This window comes from Octopus sinensis, linkage group LG15 (genome assembly GCF_006345805.1).
Source record: "Octopus sinensis linkage group LG15, ASM634580v1, whole genome shotgun sequence".
Classification (NCBI taxonomy): domain Eukaryota; kingdom Metazoa; phylum Mollusca; class Cephalopoda; order Octopoda; family Octopodidae; genus Octopus; species Octopus sinensis.
In genome coordinates, this window is record NC_043011.1 from 34,057,650 (window position 1) to 34,078,789 (window position 21,140).

At 38.6% G+C, this 21,140-nt stretch overlaps 1 protein-coding gene across 13 annotated transcripts in view; it reads right to left on the minus strand.

The window, feature by feature from the left end:
* The window catches only part of LOC115219624 (intersectin-1), a 424,167-nt gene that overhangs the window by 321,039 nt on the left and 81,988 nt on the right, over positions 1 to 21,140 (minus strand). For 12 of the 13 annotated variants that reach the window (XM_036509621.1, XM_036509620.1, XM_036509617.1 and 9 more), the window contains exons 4-6: positions 20,788 to 20,851; positions 3,473 to 3,681; positions 792 to 887 (exon numbers count right to left, since the gene is read on the minus strand). In XM_036509621.1, the coding sequence (XP_036365514.1) occupies positions 792 to 887; positions 3,473 to 3,681; positions 20,788 to 20,851 (369 nt within the window). The remainder of the gene's footprint in view (positions 1 to 791; positions 888 to 3,472; positions 3,682 to 20,787; positions 20,852 to 21,140) is intronic. The other variant, XM_036509616.1, reaches the window with a different exon arrangement.

The window sequence follows — 21,140 nt, forward strand, 5'->3', positions numbered from 1 at the left end:
AGTGAAACATTAAAATGCCTGATGTCAAATAAATATACTATTATTGTTTTTTGTATTTATATTCGTGTGGCATCGTCTGTTTTTCTGTCCTTGTTTCGTATACATTTGATCCTTTTTCCAAGAAATCTAATGCTCGTAGCTTAGTTTTTCCTTGGGGCTGGCCGGATCGGAGCAATCTCAAGATTAATCAGCCAAAATTGCGAGGATGATCCGGTTCTTGACTGAAGATTGAAGGCTTCGAATGTCCCGTCCGTGTTTTTTGTATCGTCTTCTAAATGTTTTACGCTCTTGTCCCAGTTTGTATTTTTCTACATATAATATATATAGAGAGAGGGGGGGGGGAACATTGAAACATGTCAAATAAGTCAGGAGTGAGAAAGAGATAGAGAAAGAGTACAGTTAAGTGAACACAACTGATATAAACACTCATACACATATAAAGAGAGAGAGAGAGGAGAGAGAGAAAGAGAGAGAAACAGAATGAAACATAAAAATGTAATGATGTCAAATAACTCAGCATCGAACCAGCACCAGCAACATCAAATAAACGGCGCCAAATCAGCTATGCCAAAACGTCTTAAACTCCTTCAATAGGAGGAGTGAATCCTACTTTTTTGGGTCCTAAATAAGGAAATTTAACCAAAAAAAAAAGTAATAATGATGATAATAATAATTAATAATAATAATAATAATAATAAACAACAACATAAATAAGGGTAGGGGGACATTTGCCAACTTCCCAGCTTGCGATGTTTTAGCAACATTTAACTTGGAGAGAAGAAAAAACTCACTCATAACCCCGTTAGCGAAAACTTGGGTGGTCATTGTAGCAGGGTTCATAGACAGTGGAGTCAGCATCATGGAAGACATGGGTGGAACACCCATACCTGTAGAGAAATGGTTATAAAATAAATACACCACGCTACCATTCCTTTCGGTCTTTCTTTCTTTCTTTCATTTTTTTTTTGCTGTTGTTGTTGTCTTAATTTTTTTGGCAACAAGTAAATTTCAAAGTGAAAGGTTGTGTCCCTGGATTTCATGTCAGTGAGAGACAGAGTGTGTTTGTGTGTGTGTTTGTGTGTGGGTGGGTGCATGTGTATGTATGCATGTGAATATTATGTTTGTTTGAACACAATTATTACCTCTGCCTTAGCGAAGGCAGAGGTATTGTTTTCAGTCATGCTTGTTTGTTTGTTTGTCCATGGACAAGATATCTCAAGAACCACTGGATGGATTGAAATGAAACTTTCAGGGATGTTTGGCCTCGTGACAGGTACAAACTGATTAGATTTTGGGATTGATCCAGTACCGGACAAGGATTCTGGATTATTTTTCCAGTTTTTTTACTTAATTTTTGAGAACGGTCAGATTCATTTTTAGTATTTTCGTTTGTGAGAGCAGTTGAGTTTATTTCAGATATTCTCATTTTAAAAATCATCTTCAGCTAATCGTTGAGAGGATGCTGGTGTTGCTTTGGCAGAGGTTTGCACTCTCTGAGTGCTCCTCTTTATGTTTATAATTAGATGCAGGTGTGGTTGTGTGGTTGGAAAAATTCGCTCCCAAACCCTATGGTGTGTGGGTGTGCATGCACATGAGTATCTGTATACATATGTATGTGCCTGTATGTGTATATATGTATGTTTGCGTGTATGTGGTGATGATGATGACGATGGTAGTCTCTTGTAGTCTGAGAAAGATGATTCTGCAATCTCTTGCTGAACAACCTGCACAAATAATTTGCTTATAGTGATCAAATGCTTGTACTGCACAATAGCTCATACCCTCCATCAAATTGACATCATCTGTACAGGTGCATAGTGTACCACACAAGCATTAAAGTGATTGCAAAGCAACACGAGATGAAGTGTTTTGCTCAAGAACAGAACACTCCAGCTGAGCCAGGAATCATGAGTGCAACACCTTAACCACTAAGCTCTGTGCCCTCTCATCAGTGTGTTTATGTAAATAGAGGCTCAGAGGTGATACCGCACCACTGTTATTCCCAGGTTTACTCTGCCCTGGAGCAGTAGAACCTGTTAGCGTCCCAGCTATGGGTTAATTAGCAGATAAACCACTTGGAGTGAAGGACACTTAGTTCTCATTAGAAGAAACTAAATTTCCATAAAAACCTGAAGGGCAGCTGATCTCTGCTCATCTCAACCTCTGTTGTGACACTGGTTTTATGGCTGATTGCACCGAAAACTATGTTCAGTGCAATGCAACACTTTACCCACTCAAAACAAATTCCCACACAGGAATTTCTTGAACTCTTGGAAAGCTTACGCAGATTTAGTGAGCTGAGGAAGTTGTGTTACTTGGCCACAAATGTATTTATGTACGAGGGGGTACTGAAAAGATCCTGGCTTCCAGTAAAAGAAAATACAAGATCAGCTAATTTTGATTCTATACAACATATTCCCCTCTTAGATTCACACACTTGTTGCAGTGGTCCTTCAGTTTTCCTAAGCCCTGTAAAAGAACATGGAAGGTTGGGCCTCCAGCCAGGTTTTTTTGTGATACCCTTATAGCCAAGACCTTTTCAGCACCCCCTTGTATGTATACCAATGAAAAATGTGGGTGACCAGAGTGAGCTGAGATGTGAATGTGGGAGAGTCTACTTCAGCAGAGTAGGGATGAAAAGTCACAATAGAAGCCACATACAGACAGCTCACTTGGATTTACACCATACACAACAACATAACAACATGCCATGTAAGTGGTAAAGTTTGTCTACCAGCAGCAAGCTTGCAACATCACATGAAAGTGTATGGTGACCAACAAGTGACTTGTGTTGTTAGAGACATGAGACTGGCCATGAATTGCTTTAAGCAATGACTATACTCAAGAGCAAGGAAGCAGCCATCATAAGTGTGTGTGTGTGTGTGTATGTATCTATCTGTGTGTATGTATGTGTGTGTATACACATTATATATTATCATCAGTGTTTAACATCTGCCTTCCATGCTGGCATGATACAGGTATGTATGTGTGTGTGTGTGTGTGTGTGTGTGTATGTATGTATGTGTTTGTGTGTGCATGTATGTATGGGTGTGTAAGATAGTAAGAATGACTCAATATTAAAGATTTAAGTTGACCAGAAAAATGAACGGCTTATATCAAATTTCAACACAATATCTGGATAGGATGTGTGTGTGTGAGCGCATTTGTGGTGTGTGTGAGCGTGTTTGTAGTGTGTGTGTGTGTGTGTGTGTGAGCGCATTTGTGGTGTGTGTGAGCGTGTTTGTGGTGTGTGTGTCTGTTGTGTGTGTGCATGTGAGGTGCACATGTGTGTGTGTGTGTGTGTGTAGGGTGCAAGAAAAAATAGTGCGATGCTAAGAAGTCAAAATTGAATTTTGTAAAACCTTTTCATGTTTAGAATTTTTTTTTTTTTTTTTTTTTTTTGGCTGATTTCTCTTCAGACGATAAAAAGAAATATTTAGAAAGAAAAACATTAAATGGAAGTGATACATACCGCTTGTCATGGCCATTGGCATAGTCATCTGTTGATTGATATTCTGACCCATTCCATAAGAGTTAACCATTACTGAAGGGTCAGCTTTTAGACTAGCAGGGAGCGTTTTGGGTAGCTCATAACCCTGTAGTTTTTTCTTGATGAGATGCATGGCTATCGAAAACTCCTTCTTGTCCATCTTCCCATCGGTGTTCATATCAGCAAGAGTCCTGGAAGAGGGAAAAAAACATTTACAGCAAGGACTGACAATAAAACACAGAAATTCATTTATCACAGTGTTTTGTCACAGGTTGGCATTAGAAAGGGAGGACATCCAGCTGTAGAAGCCATGCCACAGCTGACACCAGAGTTCAGCACAGCCCTGTGTCCCACTAGATCTTGTCAAACTATCCAATAGAAAATGGATGTTAATTGATGATGATGATCATGCCAACCTTCTATGCTATCTATAGCCACTCATCACAATGATGCTGAGTGGGTGTAGCAAAGAAGGGTGAAGTGATCAATGTAAAATGTGAATGGAGAGGGGCAATGTTAAAAATGAGGGTTGAATGTAAAATGAAGTGGTTCTGGATGGTAAGATAAATAATTGGTATTACCGAAAAAAGACGGTAGGATAGTTCTGCCCTAATTTCATTGCAGTAGCAGAACACTGCAATTAGGCAAGAGACAAGGATAGTGGGGAAAATCTTGACAAGTGGCTTTGTTTTACATATACACATTATGCTACCAGAACCTCAGTTTCAGCAGAATGAGCAGGTTTTCTACAGTACCAGATCATCAGTTGTCCTAGTCCTTTGACATCTCCTCCATGAGTTCATAGATCAGCTTTCACTACTTCATCACATGTCTATTGATAAACTTATTTTGTTTCTATATTTATGAAAAAGACAAACAGAGCTAACATGTATGGATATAATAACGACCTTAATGGGATTTGAACTCAGAATGCAAGAAGTCAGGATAAATACTGTAAGCATTAAGGCATTTCAACCAACTGACTCTGCCAATTCTCTACATTCTGATAAAAATACACCTATTATTAAACTTATTCCAGCCATGACCATCCTGTCTTATATTAAGACAATGCACCTAATACTAAATTATCTATAGTGGCCTTCACTCTTTTTTGTCATTGTTGCTTTTGAATGTGGTTGTTTATTTATTTGATTGTTTTATTGTGTTAAAGATAAATATTTACTTTAAATTTATTAAAAAAATCAATTGAAAAATATAACCAAAAAAAAAAAGAAAATGAACGAATTCTCTCCTTGGATGTTTTATCTGTTACAAGGAAACTAAACGATGTAGCATTTCTACGTTATTCTTTTACTTGTTTCAGTCACTTGATTGTAGCCATGCTGGAGCACTACTTTGAAAGGTTTATTTGACCTAGTACTTATGTTTTGTCTTTGTCATTCATTTTTTGATTTTTTAAAAATCTGGTATATACTCTATCAGCCCCTTTTGCTAAACTGCTAAGTTACAGGGACATAAACAAACCAACACCAGTTGTCAAGCAATTGCGGAGAAGACACACACACACACACAAAAACAGGCTTCCATACAGTTTCCATTGACCAACTTCACTAACAACCTGGGACTATAGTTGATGACATTTGCCCAAGGAGCGATGCATTGGGACGGAACCTGAAATGACATGGTTACAAAGCAAGCTTCTTAACTACACAGTCATGCCAGTGCTTAGTCATGTAAATTTACATCTTTAGCATTTAAACCAGCCATATCTAGCCCAAATATTCTACCTGCTTTATGTGACAGTCCAGATTAGGCCTCTCACACTTATTCTACAATGTCATTCTAAAAAAAAGACAATCACACCATCAAAATCAACAAGTTACAAGATAATGCATAATTAAAAACAATGTGAATAAATAAGCATTATATGTGATAGTAAATTGGATACTAAAGCATTAATGATTAGGTACTTTCTTTTCATATATCAGACAATCTCTTCGCTATTGTTGTCATCACCAACAAGACCCATCCGTAGTACATGACCATACCAGCACAAAAGTCTCTCTTGCACTCCACAGCCAATGCTTCTTATGTCCAGCATTTCTCTCAGGTCTCTTACACTCTGTCGTGTGTGCACACTGATATTACACATCCAGCAGATCATGCTAGCTTCATTTCCAGCGGATCATATATATATGTATGTATATCCAAATTGAAGGAATAGAACAGGTAAAATTCAGGCTACATATGTTTCCTAGCCAGTAGATCCTCTAAGCCTCTTTATGATTGTTGAACAACCTGCTTGAAATAGCAGTCAAATCTCCATAAAATCCCTCCTTATCAACTTTATCTTTCTTTAAAAAATATATATATATATTTGATAATGAAGACTTAAATCCATTAAGCCACCATAACTGTGACTCCAAAGCAACACTTTCTCAAAGAATGACAAACTGATAATCTACCTGAAGATTACAAGATTACATTTACAGCAAGTAGCTGGGCAGGCAGGCAGGCCATTAGGCTGGCTGTCTATCTGCCAGATCTGAACTAGATCAGACAGACTGTCTCACAGATAGACAGGGGTAGACATAAATAAATAAATATATATATGTGTGCGTGTATGTATATGTATGTATACATGTGTGTGTGCATGTGTATGTATGTATGTGTGTGTGTGTGTATATATATATATATATATATATATATATATATAAGCCTATATATATAGAAATATTAATATTTCTAAGTCCCTCTATAGGAGACTAAGGCAGCGGTACTGGATATTAATAGTTATCACCATGCTAACATGGTAGTCCAGGAAAATAGGATGAATGCTACCATTGATTAGCTCTGAAAGACCATCACTAGCTAGAGGTGATGGCCTCTTGGAGCTATGGACTGCCATGTGTGTGTGTGTGTGTGCACATGCTTGTGTTTGGCCTCCACCACCACTGAGTGACAACCAAGTTTGGCTTATGTCCCCATAACTTAACAGTTCAACAAAGGAGACCAATAGAAAAAGTACCAGGCTTAAAAATAAGTATTGGGGTTGATTTATTTGACTGAACCCTTCAAGGCAGTATCCCAGCATGGTCACTCCAATGACTGAAAGAAGTACAAGATAAAAGAATGCAAGAAAGAGAGAGAGTGGGAGAGATTAGGTTATTGTTTCTATGAACCAAAACAAGTGCTCAATACACACTTGTAGTAAAGATTGTACACTGTCATATATCTGTATGATGATGATGATGACAATGACCAGAAATGACAGCAATGCTGGTGGTGGTAATGATGATAATATATTGACTTGGTAGGAAGAAAGCAACCTATATAGAAACTATTCTGCTTCCGGCAGAAACAATATCAAAATAACATACAAAGCGAACTAGTAAACCTATTCTCTCTAACTGCCTTTCTTTAAACTTAAGAACAGATACAAACTGACAGCAATTAATTTTCACCAGAACTAACTAATCCACCATGGATTTTCTTCAAGCTATTTCTTGCTATGTAACCATAGTAACAATAGCAGATGCACGTATGGCCAAAGTTGTAAGGCCTAGAATTATATAGATTTTAATTACTAACTTCCATCTGACTCAACATGAAGTTTACAAAGCAGGATACATTACAATGACCAGCTTAAAACTATATTAATCATTCTAATTTTTCAGTCTCTGACCAAAACATACAATAATAATTCTTTCTACAATAAAGAAAGGGCTGAAATTCTGAAGAACAGAGGGGCTAGTCCAGGGTTCGGCAAACCAGGGTAAATAAACCTAAGTGGGGTAAAAATGAAATCCTTGGGGGTAATGAGGACTCATTAGATGTAAGTAAAATTATATAAAAAAAACGTGTTCCTTGTTACAACAGAAATTTTTCTTCTGACAACACTGCATCTGTCCAATGTAATGGACATGTTTAGGAGATGCCATGCCAAATAGATTCAATAGATCTTTTGAATTCAAAGAATCTATGATTTTCTTCCTTTCAAACCAAAGGGGTAACATTGGTGTAAATAAATATATTTTGGTATAATTGGCTAAAAAAGTTCCCCAACTCCTGGGCTAGTCAATTACATCAACCCCAGTGTTTGACTGGTATTTTATTGTATCGACCCCAAAACGATGAAAGGCAAAGTCAGATTTTCTAAGCCCCGTAAAAGAACTCAGAAGGTTAGGCCTCCAACCAGGCCTTACACGATACCCATAAAGCCAGAAACTTTTCAGCACACCCTTGTCTACATACATACATACATATAGTTAGCTATTTGGCCAATGGAATATAAAGATTAGACACAATACACTAGCTGTGAGCTTCATCCATTAAGATGGTGTAATAGTGTCATCATCATCGTTTAACGTCAGCATGGAAAGCGGACGTTAAACGATGATGATGACACTATTACACCATCTTAATGGATGAAGCTCACAGCTTCACCTGCAGCAAGAAGGAGAGAAAGAATGGTTGGGAAAACATATTAACATTTTTACCACTCCTCAGACTAACATTAAAAAAATTGTTTATTTTCTTTTAACATAGTCTTAGTTCTCTGGACTAAGACCATGCGGGAGCACTGCCTATACCATTTAATACCCATTATATTTTACATGTACTTTTTCTTTGCTTCTTGTAATTTCACATTTTGGGGGATGCAGATATTTTTTATTTTTTCATTTACGTAATTCAAATTATTAAGAAGGGTTGTTTTTTTTTTAATTATTTATATTTATTTATTTATTTATTTGTACGTGTTTATGCAATTCAAATTCTAGAAATTAGCAGGGAAAAGAAAATAATAATGATCAATTCTAGTTTCAATTATGCATGGTGTGTGGCAGAACCAATACTGATGAGAAATTAACTGGAAGATTCTAAAGAATGGAAATAAATTGCAGAAATAATAAAAACAAGACAATCGTTGGAAATAATGGAATACGTTATACGTATCAATTTTATAGAGTTAGGGAACAAATGGGGGAAGTTTGTGTGTAGTAGTAGTAGTAGTAGCAGCAGCATGTGTGTGTGCATGTTGCAATTTGCACATTGTGTTGAGTGTATGTGTGTGTGTGTTGTGATGTGTGTATGTATGTTATGCAGATATTGTGTGCATGTGTGCGTTGTGTTTTTGTGAGTGTGCCGGTGTGTAGATGTATGTGTATATGCATGTAGATATATGCATATGCATACATATGTATATGCTTGTGCAATGCATGTGTATATGCATGTGCATACATGTATATATGCATGTGAATACATGCATACACACTATTGACACACTGTACACATACATGTAGTGTGAAGGCATGTGTACATTGTGTCAATAGTGTGTATGCATGTGTATATGTGTACACTATGTCGTGTGTGTGTGTGAATATGTGCATATACTGTGTTGAGTGTGTATGAGTGCAAGCACTGTGTTGAGTGTGTGTGTATGTGTTCTGCAGGTATATGTATGTGTTCTGTGACTGTTTGTATGTATGTATGTATGTATGTATGTTGAGTATGTGCAAGGGTGTAGTGTGTATTGAAACACTGTGTTGGATGTGTGTGTATGCATGTGCACATGTGAGTGTCTATACATGTATTCCGAGTATTTATGCATGTGTTATGTCAATAAGCAAGCAGCTTTGTTGCATGCATGTGTGCTATACCAGTGAGCATGTGCATGAGATGTTTATGTACAAATAAATAAATGCATGAATGTTTGTGTGTATGTGTGTGCATCAGTGAGTACTAATGTGTATCAGGTGTGTGTGCACAAGTTGCAAAAATCTGTGTGAATGTGTGCAGCATCAGTGAGCATCACTGAGCACGAGTTATGTGTGTATGTTTATCTTGCATCAATAAATGCTTGCATGTGTGTGCATATATGTTGCATCACTGTGCATGTGTGTTTCAGTTGTGTGTATGTGTTGCACAAATCTGTGCATGTGTGTATACATATGCACTGCATCAATGAGTATATGTGTGCTTGTGTTAAGTGCATACATTTATCTTGCATCAATAAGCGCTTGCATGTGTGTGCATATATGTTGCATCACTGTGCATGTGTGTTTCAGTTGTGTGTATATGTTGCACAAATCTGTGCATGTGTGTATACATATGCACTGCATCATGAGTATATGTGTGCTTGTGTTAAGTGCATACATTTATCTTGCATCAATAAATGCTTGCATGTGTGTGCATATATGTTGCATCACTGTGCATGTGTGTTTCAGTTGTGTGTATGTGTTGCACAAATCTGTGCATGTGTGTATACATATGCACTGCATCAATGAGTATATGTGTGCTTGTGTTAAGTGCATACATTTATCTTGCATCAATAAATGCTTGCATGTGTGTGCATATATGTTGCATCACTGTGCATGTGTGTTTCAGTTGTGTGTATATGTTGCACAAATCTGTGCATGTGTGTATACATATGCACTGCATCAATGAGTATATGTGTGCTTGTGTTAAGTGCATACATTTATCTTGCATCAATAAGCGCTTGCATGTGTGTGCATATATGTTGCATCACTGTGCATGTGTGTTTCAGTTGTGTGTATGTGTTGCACAAATCTGTGCATGTGTGTATACATATGCACTGCATCAATGAGTATATGTGTGCTTGTGTTAAGTGCATACATTTATCTTGTATCAATAAGTGCTTGCATGTGTGTGCATATATGTTGCATCACTGTGCATGTGTGTTTCAGTTGTGTGTATGTGTTGCACAAATCTGTGCATGTGTGTATACATATGCACTGCATCAATGAGTATATGTGTGCTTGTGTTAAGTGCATACATTTATCTTGTATCAATAAGCGCTTGCATGTGTGTGCATATATGTTGCATCACCGAGCATGTGCATTTGAGTTGTGTGTGTATGCATTGCAAAAATCTGTGCATGTGTATATGCATATGTGCTGCATCAGTGAGCATTTGTGTGCTTGTGTTATGTGTGTGTATGTGTGTGTGTGTTTATCTTGCATCAATAAACGCTTGCATGTCTATGCATAGATGTTGCATCACTGAGCATGTGTATGAGTCGTGTGCATATGTTGCATAAATGTGTGAGCATGCACATCTTGCATAAATAAGTAATTGCATGTGTGTGTGTATATGTTTCCATGTACTTGCATGCATGTATGTGTCGTGTGTCAGCTGCTAAATATCAAATGTTTGTACAAACAGGAACGTTAATTAAGCAACCAGTCATGGAGGAACCAATCAGCAGATTTAACAACTAATTACAAACAAATGAGCAACAACAATAATAATGTTCTTTCAGCTTGAATTTTATCCTTCATCTTTTACTAGCTTCAGTCATTGGACAGCAGCCATGCTGGGTCAGCATCTTAGACAGTTTTTGTCAAAAACAACTGACCCAGTACTTTCTTTTTGATGTTTAGTACTTGTTGCATTGGTCTCTTTGTCAAACCACTAAGTTTCAGGGATGTAAACAAACCGACATCACTTGTCAAGTGGTGGGGATGGAGACAAACACAAGTATGTGTGTGTGTATGTGTGTGTGTTGTGTGTGTATGTGTGCGTGTGTCTATGTGTGTGTGTATGTGTGTGTGTATGTGTGCATATGTGCGTGTGTGTGTGTGTGTCTGTAAAATGGTTGGCATCCAGCCATAAAAACCATGCCAAAGCAGACAATGAAACTTAGGACAGATCTTTGGGTCATCTGATCTTGTCAAACCATCCAACCCATGCCAGCATGGAAGACAGACATTAAATGATGATGGTGATATGTGTGTGTGTGTGTTGTGTGTGTGTGTGTGAGTGAGTGTGTGTGTATGTATACATACATGCATATGGGCAAAGGCATATATATATATATATGTGTGTGTGTGTATAGTTAATAAAAAAAAACGGAGAAAAAGACAAGAAAAAAACAACAATGCGAGGATGTGGTACATGCAAAGTATTAATAAGACGCTCAGAGAAGGGAAGAAAAAGTGGTTGTTTTACATTTCGAGCAAAGCTCTTCTTCGGAAACAGAAGACATAGGAAAATCCAAAAGAAAAGGAAGAGAAAAAAAATTGCCAAATGTCCACAGGTAGTTATGTTTTGGAATGACCAGAAGTATATATATATATATTATATATATATATATATATATATATATATATATATATAAGTATGAGAAGCTTCCACACAGTCTCTGTCTACTAAACCCCCTCACAAGGTTTTGGTTGGCCAATACTACCAAACAATAAAGTCTAACACAAGATCTAGTCCTTGTTGAGGTGTGGTGGCTTATATACTTCAATGTGCCTGAGAGCTATGCCAATGGACTGCAAGCTCCTAGCATGGCCTCCCATACTGGCCATGTCAACGGACAGAGGCCAGACTAATATAAACCACTTCTTCCCTCTCGTATAAATGGGCTTGTGTAGGGCCAACATCACTACATAGGAAAATACAAAGTTACAGAAGCATTAATAAGAATTCAAAACCAACAAAATCTTGGAGCAGTTCCATTATCAGTTGGAAATCTATCAGTCAGAGCTGAAAAACCAGGTTTCCAAATGGAGAGAAGTAGAAGAAGCAGTCTAGAGTCAAGTAGAGTGGGAAAATGTTGTCAACAGACAATGCTACATAAGAGCAAACAGCTTAACCAAACAATAATTTAGGTTTAGACAGAGTCAACTATGTAATAGATATATCAAGGAAGGTATGAAGTGGTGTTTCAAAGTTCCTGGCTCTAAGGGTATAACAAAAGGACTGGTTGGAGGCCCAATCTTCTGAGATCTTTTATAGGGGTTAGGATAACTGAAGGACCACTGCAATAAGTGTGTGAATCTGTGAGGGGAATGTGTTGTATAGAATTATAATTAACTGATCCTCATGTATTTTCTTTTACCCAAAGCCAGGAACTTTTCACCACCCCCTCATATATATCCTCTGTCAAGTGGATGAATATATTTGCATCATTATTCTTGATTTAAAATTAATGGTTCCTGGTTCATATCTGATCTGCTACAATATATGCAATGAGCATAGGAATGGCCAAGTCAGTAAGAAGTTTGCTTTGCAATCATGAGGTCCTGGGTTTGACCCCACAGCACTGTATTTCAGGACAACTCTCTTTTATTATGGCCATAGGTCAACCTAGGCTATGTGGGTGAAATGACATAGATGGAAACTGTATGGAAGCCAGTCTCATGGGTTGTACCCTCAATTCAAAGGGCCAAACCTGTGGTACAGGGTATGAAATGTTTCATGGCACAGCTGTTTTGGTACTGCCTATTTGGTGTCCCTGATTCGATACTGACTTATTTGACATCAGACTGTTTTAATGATTCTCCCTCTCTCTCACCCTCCTCCCTTTCTCCCTCTCTTTCCCCCTACTCCCTTTCTCTCAATCTATGTACATAAACATTCTTGTCATTATGCATCATCATCATTGTTTAACGTTTGCTTTCCATGCTAGCATGGGTTGGATGATTTGACTGAGGACTGGTGAACCAGATGGCTGCACCAGGCTCCAATCTGATCTGGCAGAGTTTCTACAGCTGGATACCCTTCCTAATGCCAACTACTCCGAGAGTGTAGTGGGTGCTTTTATGTGTCACCGGTACAAGGGCTAATCAGGCAGTACTGGCAACAGCCATGCTCAAATGGTGTTTTTCATGTGCCACCTGCACAGGAGCCAGTCCAGTGGCACACAGAAAGGATGTTTGCCAGTTATGTTCAATGAATAAATTGCACAGACTTTCTCCTTCTCAGTCCATCTTGCCATACATGTATATTTCTACACATACATAGTTGTGAAAGTGTGTGTTGGTGTGTGCTTGCCTCCAGCACCAAAACAGACTGTAACTAAAACAGGCTGAATGTCCAACCAGCCAGCCAGCCATGCCAAGCACTAGTGTCCAGAGGCAACCAATCATCTCATTCCATATCACACACTTTGTCTGATTCTACCTAAGGATTGCATTAAGTGTGCAAGTATCTGTGGAGTACTCAACCACTTATGTCATAAACCAATGTGCAGGCAGGTCAGTTGATCAAACAGCTGGAATACTTGTCATGAAAACTAATCGATCACAAGATTCCTTTATCCACAATTAAGATACCCAATGAGACAATAAGTCAATTGCAACAGGGTGGAAGTATCTTTTGTTTTTTTGTCTTTTACTTGTTCAAGTCACTGGACTCTGGCCATGCTAGGCCATCATTAGGATAGGTTTAGTTGAACAAATTGATATTAATACTTTTTTTTTTTTAATCTGCTACTTATTGTATTAGTCTCTTTTTCCAAATTGCTTAGCAACAGGGGCATAAGCTAAACAGTGGCAGGGAAGCAAACAAACACACACATGTACACAACATACACACACACATCAGGTCTCTCCCTGCCCCACCAGTTTCTGTCTATCAAATTCACTCACAGAGCATTGGTCAGCCTAGGGCTATAGTAGAGGACACTTGCCCTAGGAGCTGTGTAGTGGGACTGAACTTGAAACCATGTGGTTGGAAAGCAGCTTCTTAACCACATAGCCATATATGCACCTATTTACAAAAAAGAAAAGTCTAAACTCTCCAAAGAAGACATTAATAGTGTTAACAGTCTGAAAAATAATATATCTCTTTAACCCTTCCATTACTGTATTTATTTTTGAGATGCTCTGTGTTTACTCTTTACTCTTTTACTTGTTTCAGTCATTTGACTGCGGCCATGCTGGAGCACCACCTTTAGTCGAGCAAATCGACCCCGGGACTTATTCTTTGTAAGCCCAGTACTTATTCTATCAGTCTCTTTTGCCGAACCGCTAAGTGACGAGGACGTAAACACACCAGCATTGGTTGTCAAGCAATGCTAGAGGGACAAACACAGACACACAAACATATACACACACATACATATATACATATATATATACATATATATATACATATATACGACAGGCTTCTTTCAGTTTCCGTCTACCAAATCCACTCACAAGGCATTGGTCGGCCTGAGGCTATAGCAGAAGACACTTGCCCAAGATGCCACGCAGTGGGACTGAACCCGGAACCATGTGGTTGGTTAGCAAGCTACTTACCACACAGCCACTCCTGTGTTTCTTTCAATTACTTTGAAATATAACAAAGAATTTAGTAAAATAACTTTGTTATCATTCAGATAGTGTTAGGAACATAAATTGTGATTAAAGTTTGGTGGAAGATTTTAATTCAAAACTCATGAAAACAAGACATTTGTTTTCAGAGCCAGAGCCGGTTTTAGCCGGGTTGGTATTGAAAGGGTTAACAATATAACACATCTTTATCACACTGTTTTCATTCATTTTATTTCATTCACTTAGTTTTGTATCTTGTTTCAATCATTGGACTGCAGCCAAGCTGGGGCACCACCTTGAAGGGTTGAGTCAAACAAATCACCCCCACCAATACTCATTTGTTCTTTCTTACAGCTTGATACTTATTCTATTTGCCTCTTTTGTCAAAACGCTAAGTTACAAAGTTGTAAACAAACCAACACCATTTGTCAAGCAATGACTAGCAGGGAGGGGGACACAAAAAACATACATATATACATTTGATGGGCCAACACATTTTCCCTCTACCAAATTCACTCACAATGCACTGGTCAGCCTGGAGTTATAGTAGAAGACACTTGCCCAGGGTGTCATACAGTGGGACTGAACCCAAAAACCATGTGACTGCAAAGTTAGCATCTAAACCACACAGCCAAAGTTTAACATTTGCCTTCCCATGTTAGCATAAATGTTGTATATTAAAAACACAAATGAATGAGAAACACTGCTGCAACAAATACTTGATAATCAACTACTTGTTCCCAGACTTTTCATAATAATTGCTATTGTCAGGATCCAGTCTACTCTTTAGTAGTTAGTTCATCCGTGACAAGATTTCAATTTACAATTATAAAATTACTACAACAATGATAGAAAAAAAAACATATTTTCTATTTTATGACATAATTGGTGAACAGCATTATAAGTTAGAATTTCCCAAATAGTCGACCACACATTCACTTGAATGTTACAATGAGAGAGTGTCAAGGATGAAACTGTGTAACATGGGCAGTACAAATATTACAAAAGTACTCTGGTTCAAAGCGGAGGCACATGGCCTAGTGGTTAGAGCAGTGGACTCACAGTTGAGGGATCACGGGTTCGAATCTTAGACTGGGCGATGTGTGTGTTTATGAGCGAAACATCTAAGCTCCACTCAACTCCGGCAGAAGGTAATGGCGAACTTCTGCTGACTCTTTCGCCACAACTTTCTCTCACTCTTTCCTCCTGCATCTAGCAGCTCACCTGCAACAGACCGGCGTCCCATCCAGGTGGGGAACCTATATGCCAAGGAAACCAGGAGCTTCACTATTTTGGCATGCTTTCTGTGGCTGGATACCCTTCCTAATGCAAACCAGTTTAGAGTGTACTGGATGATTTTTACATGGCACCACCACCAGTGCCTTTCATGTGGCACCATCACTGAGAAGACAAAAATCCCTCAACTGGGAAAGAAAAGTATTATTGAGGTGGAGGCAGTTTTGTACCAGTTGATGAGAGATTAAAGTTACAGAGGGACAGACATAGGTGTCTTGCTGTAGAGGAGGCACATGGATACCTCAGTTGGAATAGACAGGAAAGTGAGTTTGACTATAAGCTAAAGATAGTGATAGAGATGATGGTAAAGATGTACCAGAAGATACCTTAAAGACATTGCAGGTGGTGAGAAATAGGTAAGGTGATACAGTTGTTTGGACTGGATGAATGCTCAGGATAGAGGTCATTGCAGCAAATGAATGGAGAGAAATACAGAAGAGGCTTGGAAGACTTGGGGGGGGGGTGCAGTAGATATGTGAGAACATCAAGGGCGATAGCAGATAAGCAAGGTGTTAATGATGGAGAACGGCACAGGGGAGAAATGACAGAGAAAGAAGGTGATTGGTAGAGACATAGGCAGAAGATAATGGGATATGGAAGTGGTTTGGGGTGGGGGATGGAAGGTAACTGAGAAAGCAGGGCAATGTAGTATACATATATGGATGGATAGATAGATGAACAGATATAAACACATACACACAGCAATGAACAGTTGGCTGCATTATTATAAATATATCTAAACACTAGAGAATATATTGAATGCTCTTTTATTTCATACTATCTTAATAGTCATACACTGTGCAGACTTTTAAGTTAGTTCCTGCAGAGGGCTAATTGGGCCAGCAGCCCAAAACTAAAGAGAGCTAAATAGCATGACTATATGTCTATAATGATCATATGCCCTTGTGGTGTTTGATCAGAGGTTAAGGACCAATGAGAATAACTCTGTAATGCAATTGTTCTATTGTTCCAGTCCCAAATTGAATTCCAGCTGTTGGCCAATTTGTCCCAAAAGTTCTAATCTCAGTGTAAAAGTAACGAATTCAATGTCATTTATCTCCCCCTTGATCTCTGATGTCACCTGACAAATGCTAAACAAGATAATGTGAATCAGCCAAGCTTTACCTGCTAGAAATAGCAACCCAAATGCTTTTAAATCCGATCCCAATGCTGGATGCACAAGAACCAAATGAAGAGCAGATTTCCAATCCTGGGGTCATCCTTATTCCAAAAAGGTATAATATGTCTATGTAGAGCAAATGCAGATTGAAATACAGGGGTCCAAGGTAGACAGACATAATTTCACTTTTATTAATTTCATATGTACACATAAATGGAAGAGTATGTATGTGCATGTGTTATGTGAGTGTATTTTATATTACAATTGGTGAAAAATGGTACCATTGGTTACAGATATCCAATAGGCCAATTATTAATTCACAGCATTTCTGTCAGCAAGAATGACAAGGTAGTGTCTGTACTTCAGTGCTGAGTAAATATACCCAGGGACTTCTTCATAATGCTCCAGTTTATATCAGTTCTCTCACTGATGTTGATAACCACCACTGATACAAATCAGCAAAATACAGGCAAACTTTCCCCCCATCCTCCCACATACACAAATGACAGGCTTCAGCACAGTTTCCATCCACCAAACTCCACTGGCAAGGTACTGGTCAACTTAAGTCTATGACAGAAGACACCTGCCCATAGCGCCATGTTGCAAGATCAAACCCCACAACCTTGGGGTTTTGAAGCAGAACTTCTGATCCACACCGCAATGTCTGCTTCCATATACTTCCTCCAGATTATGCAATGTCCTTGTAGATTCTATCAACAATTTACAACAAAAGGAAACAATGCCATTGCTAATCGAAAGTTCTTATCAGAGACAGAGTACAACATTGGTGGCAAGACATGAACTGTGGACTGGACTCTTCAGTTAATTCATTGGTATTCTAACAACACATGCCATCTGCGAATTCTTGTAAGTTCTTCTGGTAGTTCAGATGATTAGAGACTATGCAGTTATAATGAATTATTATAATTAGTGATTCAGAGATATAGATAGTTAATCTTTTATCTCTCTTTTACTCATTTCAGTCATTGGATTGTGACCATACTGGAGCTAATTTTAGTTGACCCCAATATTTATTTTTAAGTCTGAGAATTTTTCTGTTGATCACATTTGCTGAACCGCTAGTAAATATCTAAAGTCCTGGCAGGGTATAAAGATAGGGTATTTCCAGTGAAGCACTCAGCCCAGGTTCTGGGTTATCAACACTGTCAGATTCCAGACAAATAACAAAATTCTTCAGATACTTATCTACAGTTAGATAAATGAGCCAATGAGGATACCACTACGTGATCACCTGACCTGCTAGTAATAACAGCTAAATCTTCATCAAAACTTACATCTTACCACCAAGGTACCTATTTTATAGCTCTTTAGGTATACGTTCTTCTGGCAGCTGGAAGCATCGATGTGCAAGTCCCCCTCTTCTATCGACCACAATCTCCTGCAGGCTGTGCAGATTGACCCTTGTCGGGACTTCAGAGTTTGTGATTTTATCCCTGGAGATGATCTTGAGTATTCCGCATGGATAACGCTGGTGGAATGCATTCAATCTCCAAGTGATCTTGGCAGATGCCCAACTGGTTTGGGCTATGCCAAAAGTATAAGCAAACTTCAAAATTTCTAACTTGCCTCTCAATTCATGATCTCAAGGTAAAATGAGATTAAAATAGAAATGATATCTAACAGACTTCGTGATTTTGCTTTATCTGAGAATGTTTATCTCTCTATCAAGCTGTGTTACATACCTTTGTAATGCTGCAGGATTGAGAGAAAGAGGAAACAAGAGAGAGAGAGCAAGAGAAGGGAGACAAGAGAGAGAGAGGGGAAACAAGGAGAAAGAGAGAGAGAGAGAGAGAGAGAGAGAGCAAGAGACAGGATACAAAAAGAGAGGAGACAGAGAGTAAGTGGAGATAAACAGAGAGAGAAAGATGGGAGACAAAGAGAGAGAGAGACAGAGAGGAGACAGAGAGAAAAAGGAGACAAACAGAGAGAGAGAAAAAGGAGACAGAAAGAGAGAGGAGACAAACAGAGGCAATAAACAAAAATGGGGACAGAGAGAAGACATAGAGGAGAGACAGACAGAAACAGATAGACAGGAGACAAAGAGAGAGAGAGAGAGAGAGTAGACAAAGAGAGAGTGAGAAGACAGAGAGAGGGAGAGAGAGATAGACAAAAAGAAACATGGAAAAAGGAGTCATAAAGAAAGAGGGATTTTTCTTTTCACTGGCCTAGCCAAGGGCAGCAACCCAAGACCTTTTTGAAGACCTCTAAAAACTGGTGATAGGGAAATGAAGGGAATCATAATTCATAGGTCATGCTCAAATTAGGGACCTTTGCAAATGCTCCAAACTGAGTAGACTCTAAATCAGGCCTGGCCAACTGGAATTACTTCGTAGGCCATTCTAATCACAGAAAGTTTTTTGAGGGCCACTTGTATATAGATAGAATTGAAAGCATTTTACTTTCTCATGCTTACAATAACGAATGAACAATCATTGATGCAACATAAAATATTATTGTTACAAAAACAGTAGCATCTTTCTTTTTACTTTTCATTACAATCTTTAGTTTCTGATAAAATTTTTAAAATGCTTGCTTAAATAAACTCATTTCAAGAAAGTACCAAGTGGACCGCAAGATAAAAGTTAGCAGGCCGCATGCAACTTCAGGCCTCAGGTTGGCTTGTGCTGCTCTAAATGCACCTAAGGGCCTAGAGGTGGTGGCGGTGGTGGTGAGATTAATTCTATCAACTTTCATCACTTGTAAATGCTTTCTAAACAAAGTCATCTCATCATCATCATAAACTTTTATCGTCCAATTTTACATGCTTGCATAGACTGGCCAGAATTTATTGAGGGCCAGCGCTCTTCAAGTCCCCAGCCCTCACCTGTTTCCGAGCAAGGTAACATTTCCCCATAGCCAGACACATTTTCACATTAAGGCTGGAAATGAATAACACTGCTTTGACAACAGTGACACTCATTTCCAACTATTACGCAATGTCAAGACGAGTCACACACACACACACAGATACATGCACACATCCAGACATACAAACATACACACACTCACACACACATACATACATACATACATACATACACATACACATATATATTTACTTGTTTCAGTCATTAGACTGCGGCCATGCTGGGGCATCACCTTACATTTTAGTCAAACTAGTCAACCCCAGTGCTTAATTTCTTTTTAAGCCTGGTACCTATTCTATTGATCTCTTTTGCAAAAGAGTTACAGGGACATAAACACACCAACACCAGTTGTCAAGTGGTGGTAGGGAACAAACACAGACACAAAAACACACATATGTATGTATACCTGCTGACTAATGGACTCCAGAAATGGCCATCGAATTGCTTCATATTGACATTACAGTCCTCTATAAAACATTTGTTCAGAACTCTTCTAAACTTTTAAATCCAAAGTTCAAAGACTGAATGAGTTATCATCATCATCATCATCATCACCATCATCATCATTTAATGTCTGTTTGACAAGGGCTGGCAGCTGGAAGGCAGCACCAGACTCCAGTCTGATTTGGCATGGTTACTACAGCTAGATGCCTTTCCTAATGCCAACCACTGAGAGTGTAAATGAATGCTTTTATGTGCCACTGGTATGGGTGCCATTTGCATGACACCAGTATCTGCCACAATCGTGATTTTACTTGGCTTGATGAGTCTTTTCTCAAGAACAGCATAATGCCAAAGGTCTCGGTCATTCGTTGTTGCCTCTGTGAGGCCCAACACTCGTAAAATGCTTTTCACAGCCACCTTGCCTCCATGACGCCCAACACTCAAAAGATGCCAGATAAAATACATAGTTATACGTCTGGATCTATAACTTTGTGAAGAGAATTTTCTAAAATTTTTACTTACCATATCTGACCTAACACAGCAGTTGGAAGTCCTGATTGCATAAAGAAACCTTTGGCTTGTTCCCCTGAAAAATGAAAGACGTAAGACTTAGTTTTTACCATTTGCATAAAATAACTGCATACAGAACATCAATGTACCATCATATTTACCTGACTACTGGATGTCACACACCACGAGTCACAATGTGCTTCCATGTACTGTCATAACCTTCGAATGGTACCACCCGATTCGGTAGGTGAACAGGCCAACATTCCCCAAAATTGAATGCCAATCTGTCTCAGGTTTAGCCATTTACAGCCAAGTGGACTGGGACAACATGAAATTAAGTGTTTTACTCAAAAACACTATGCACT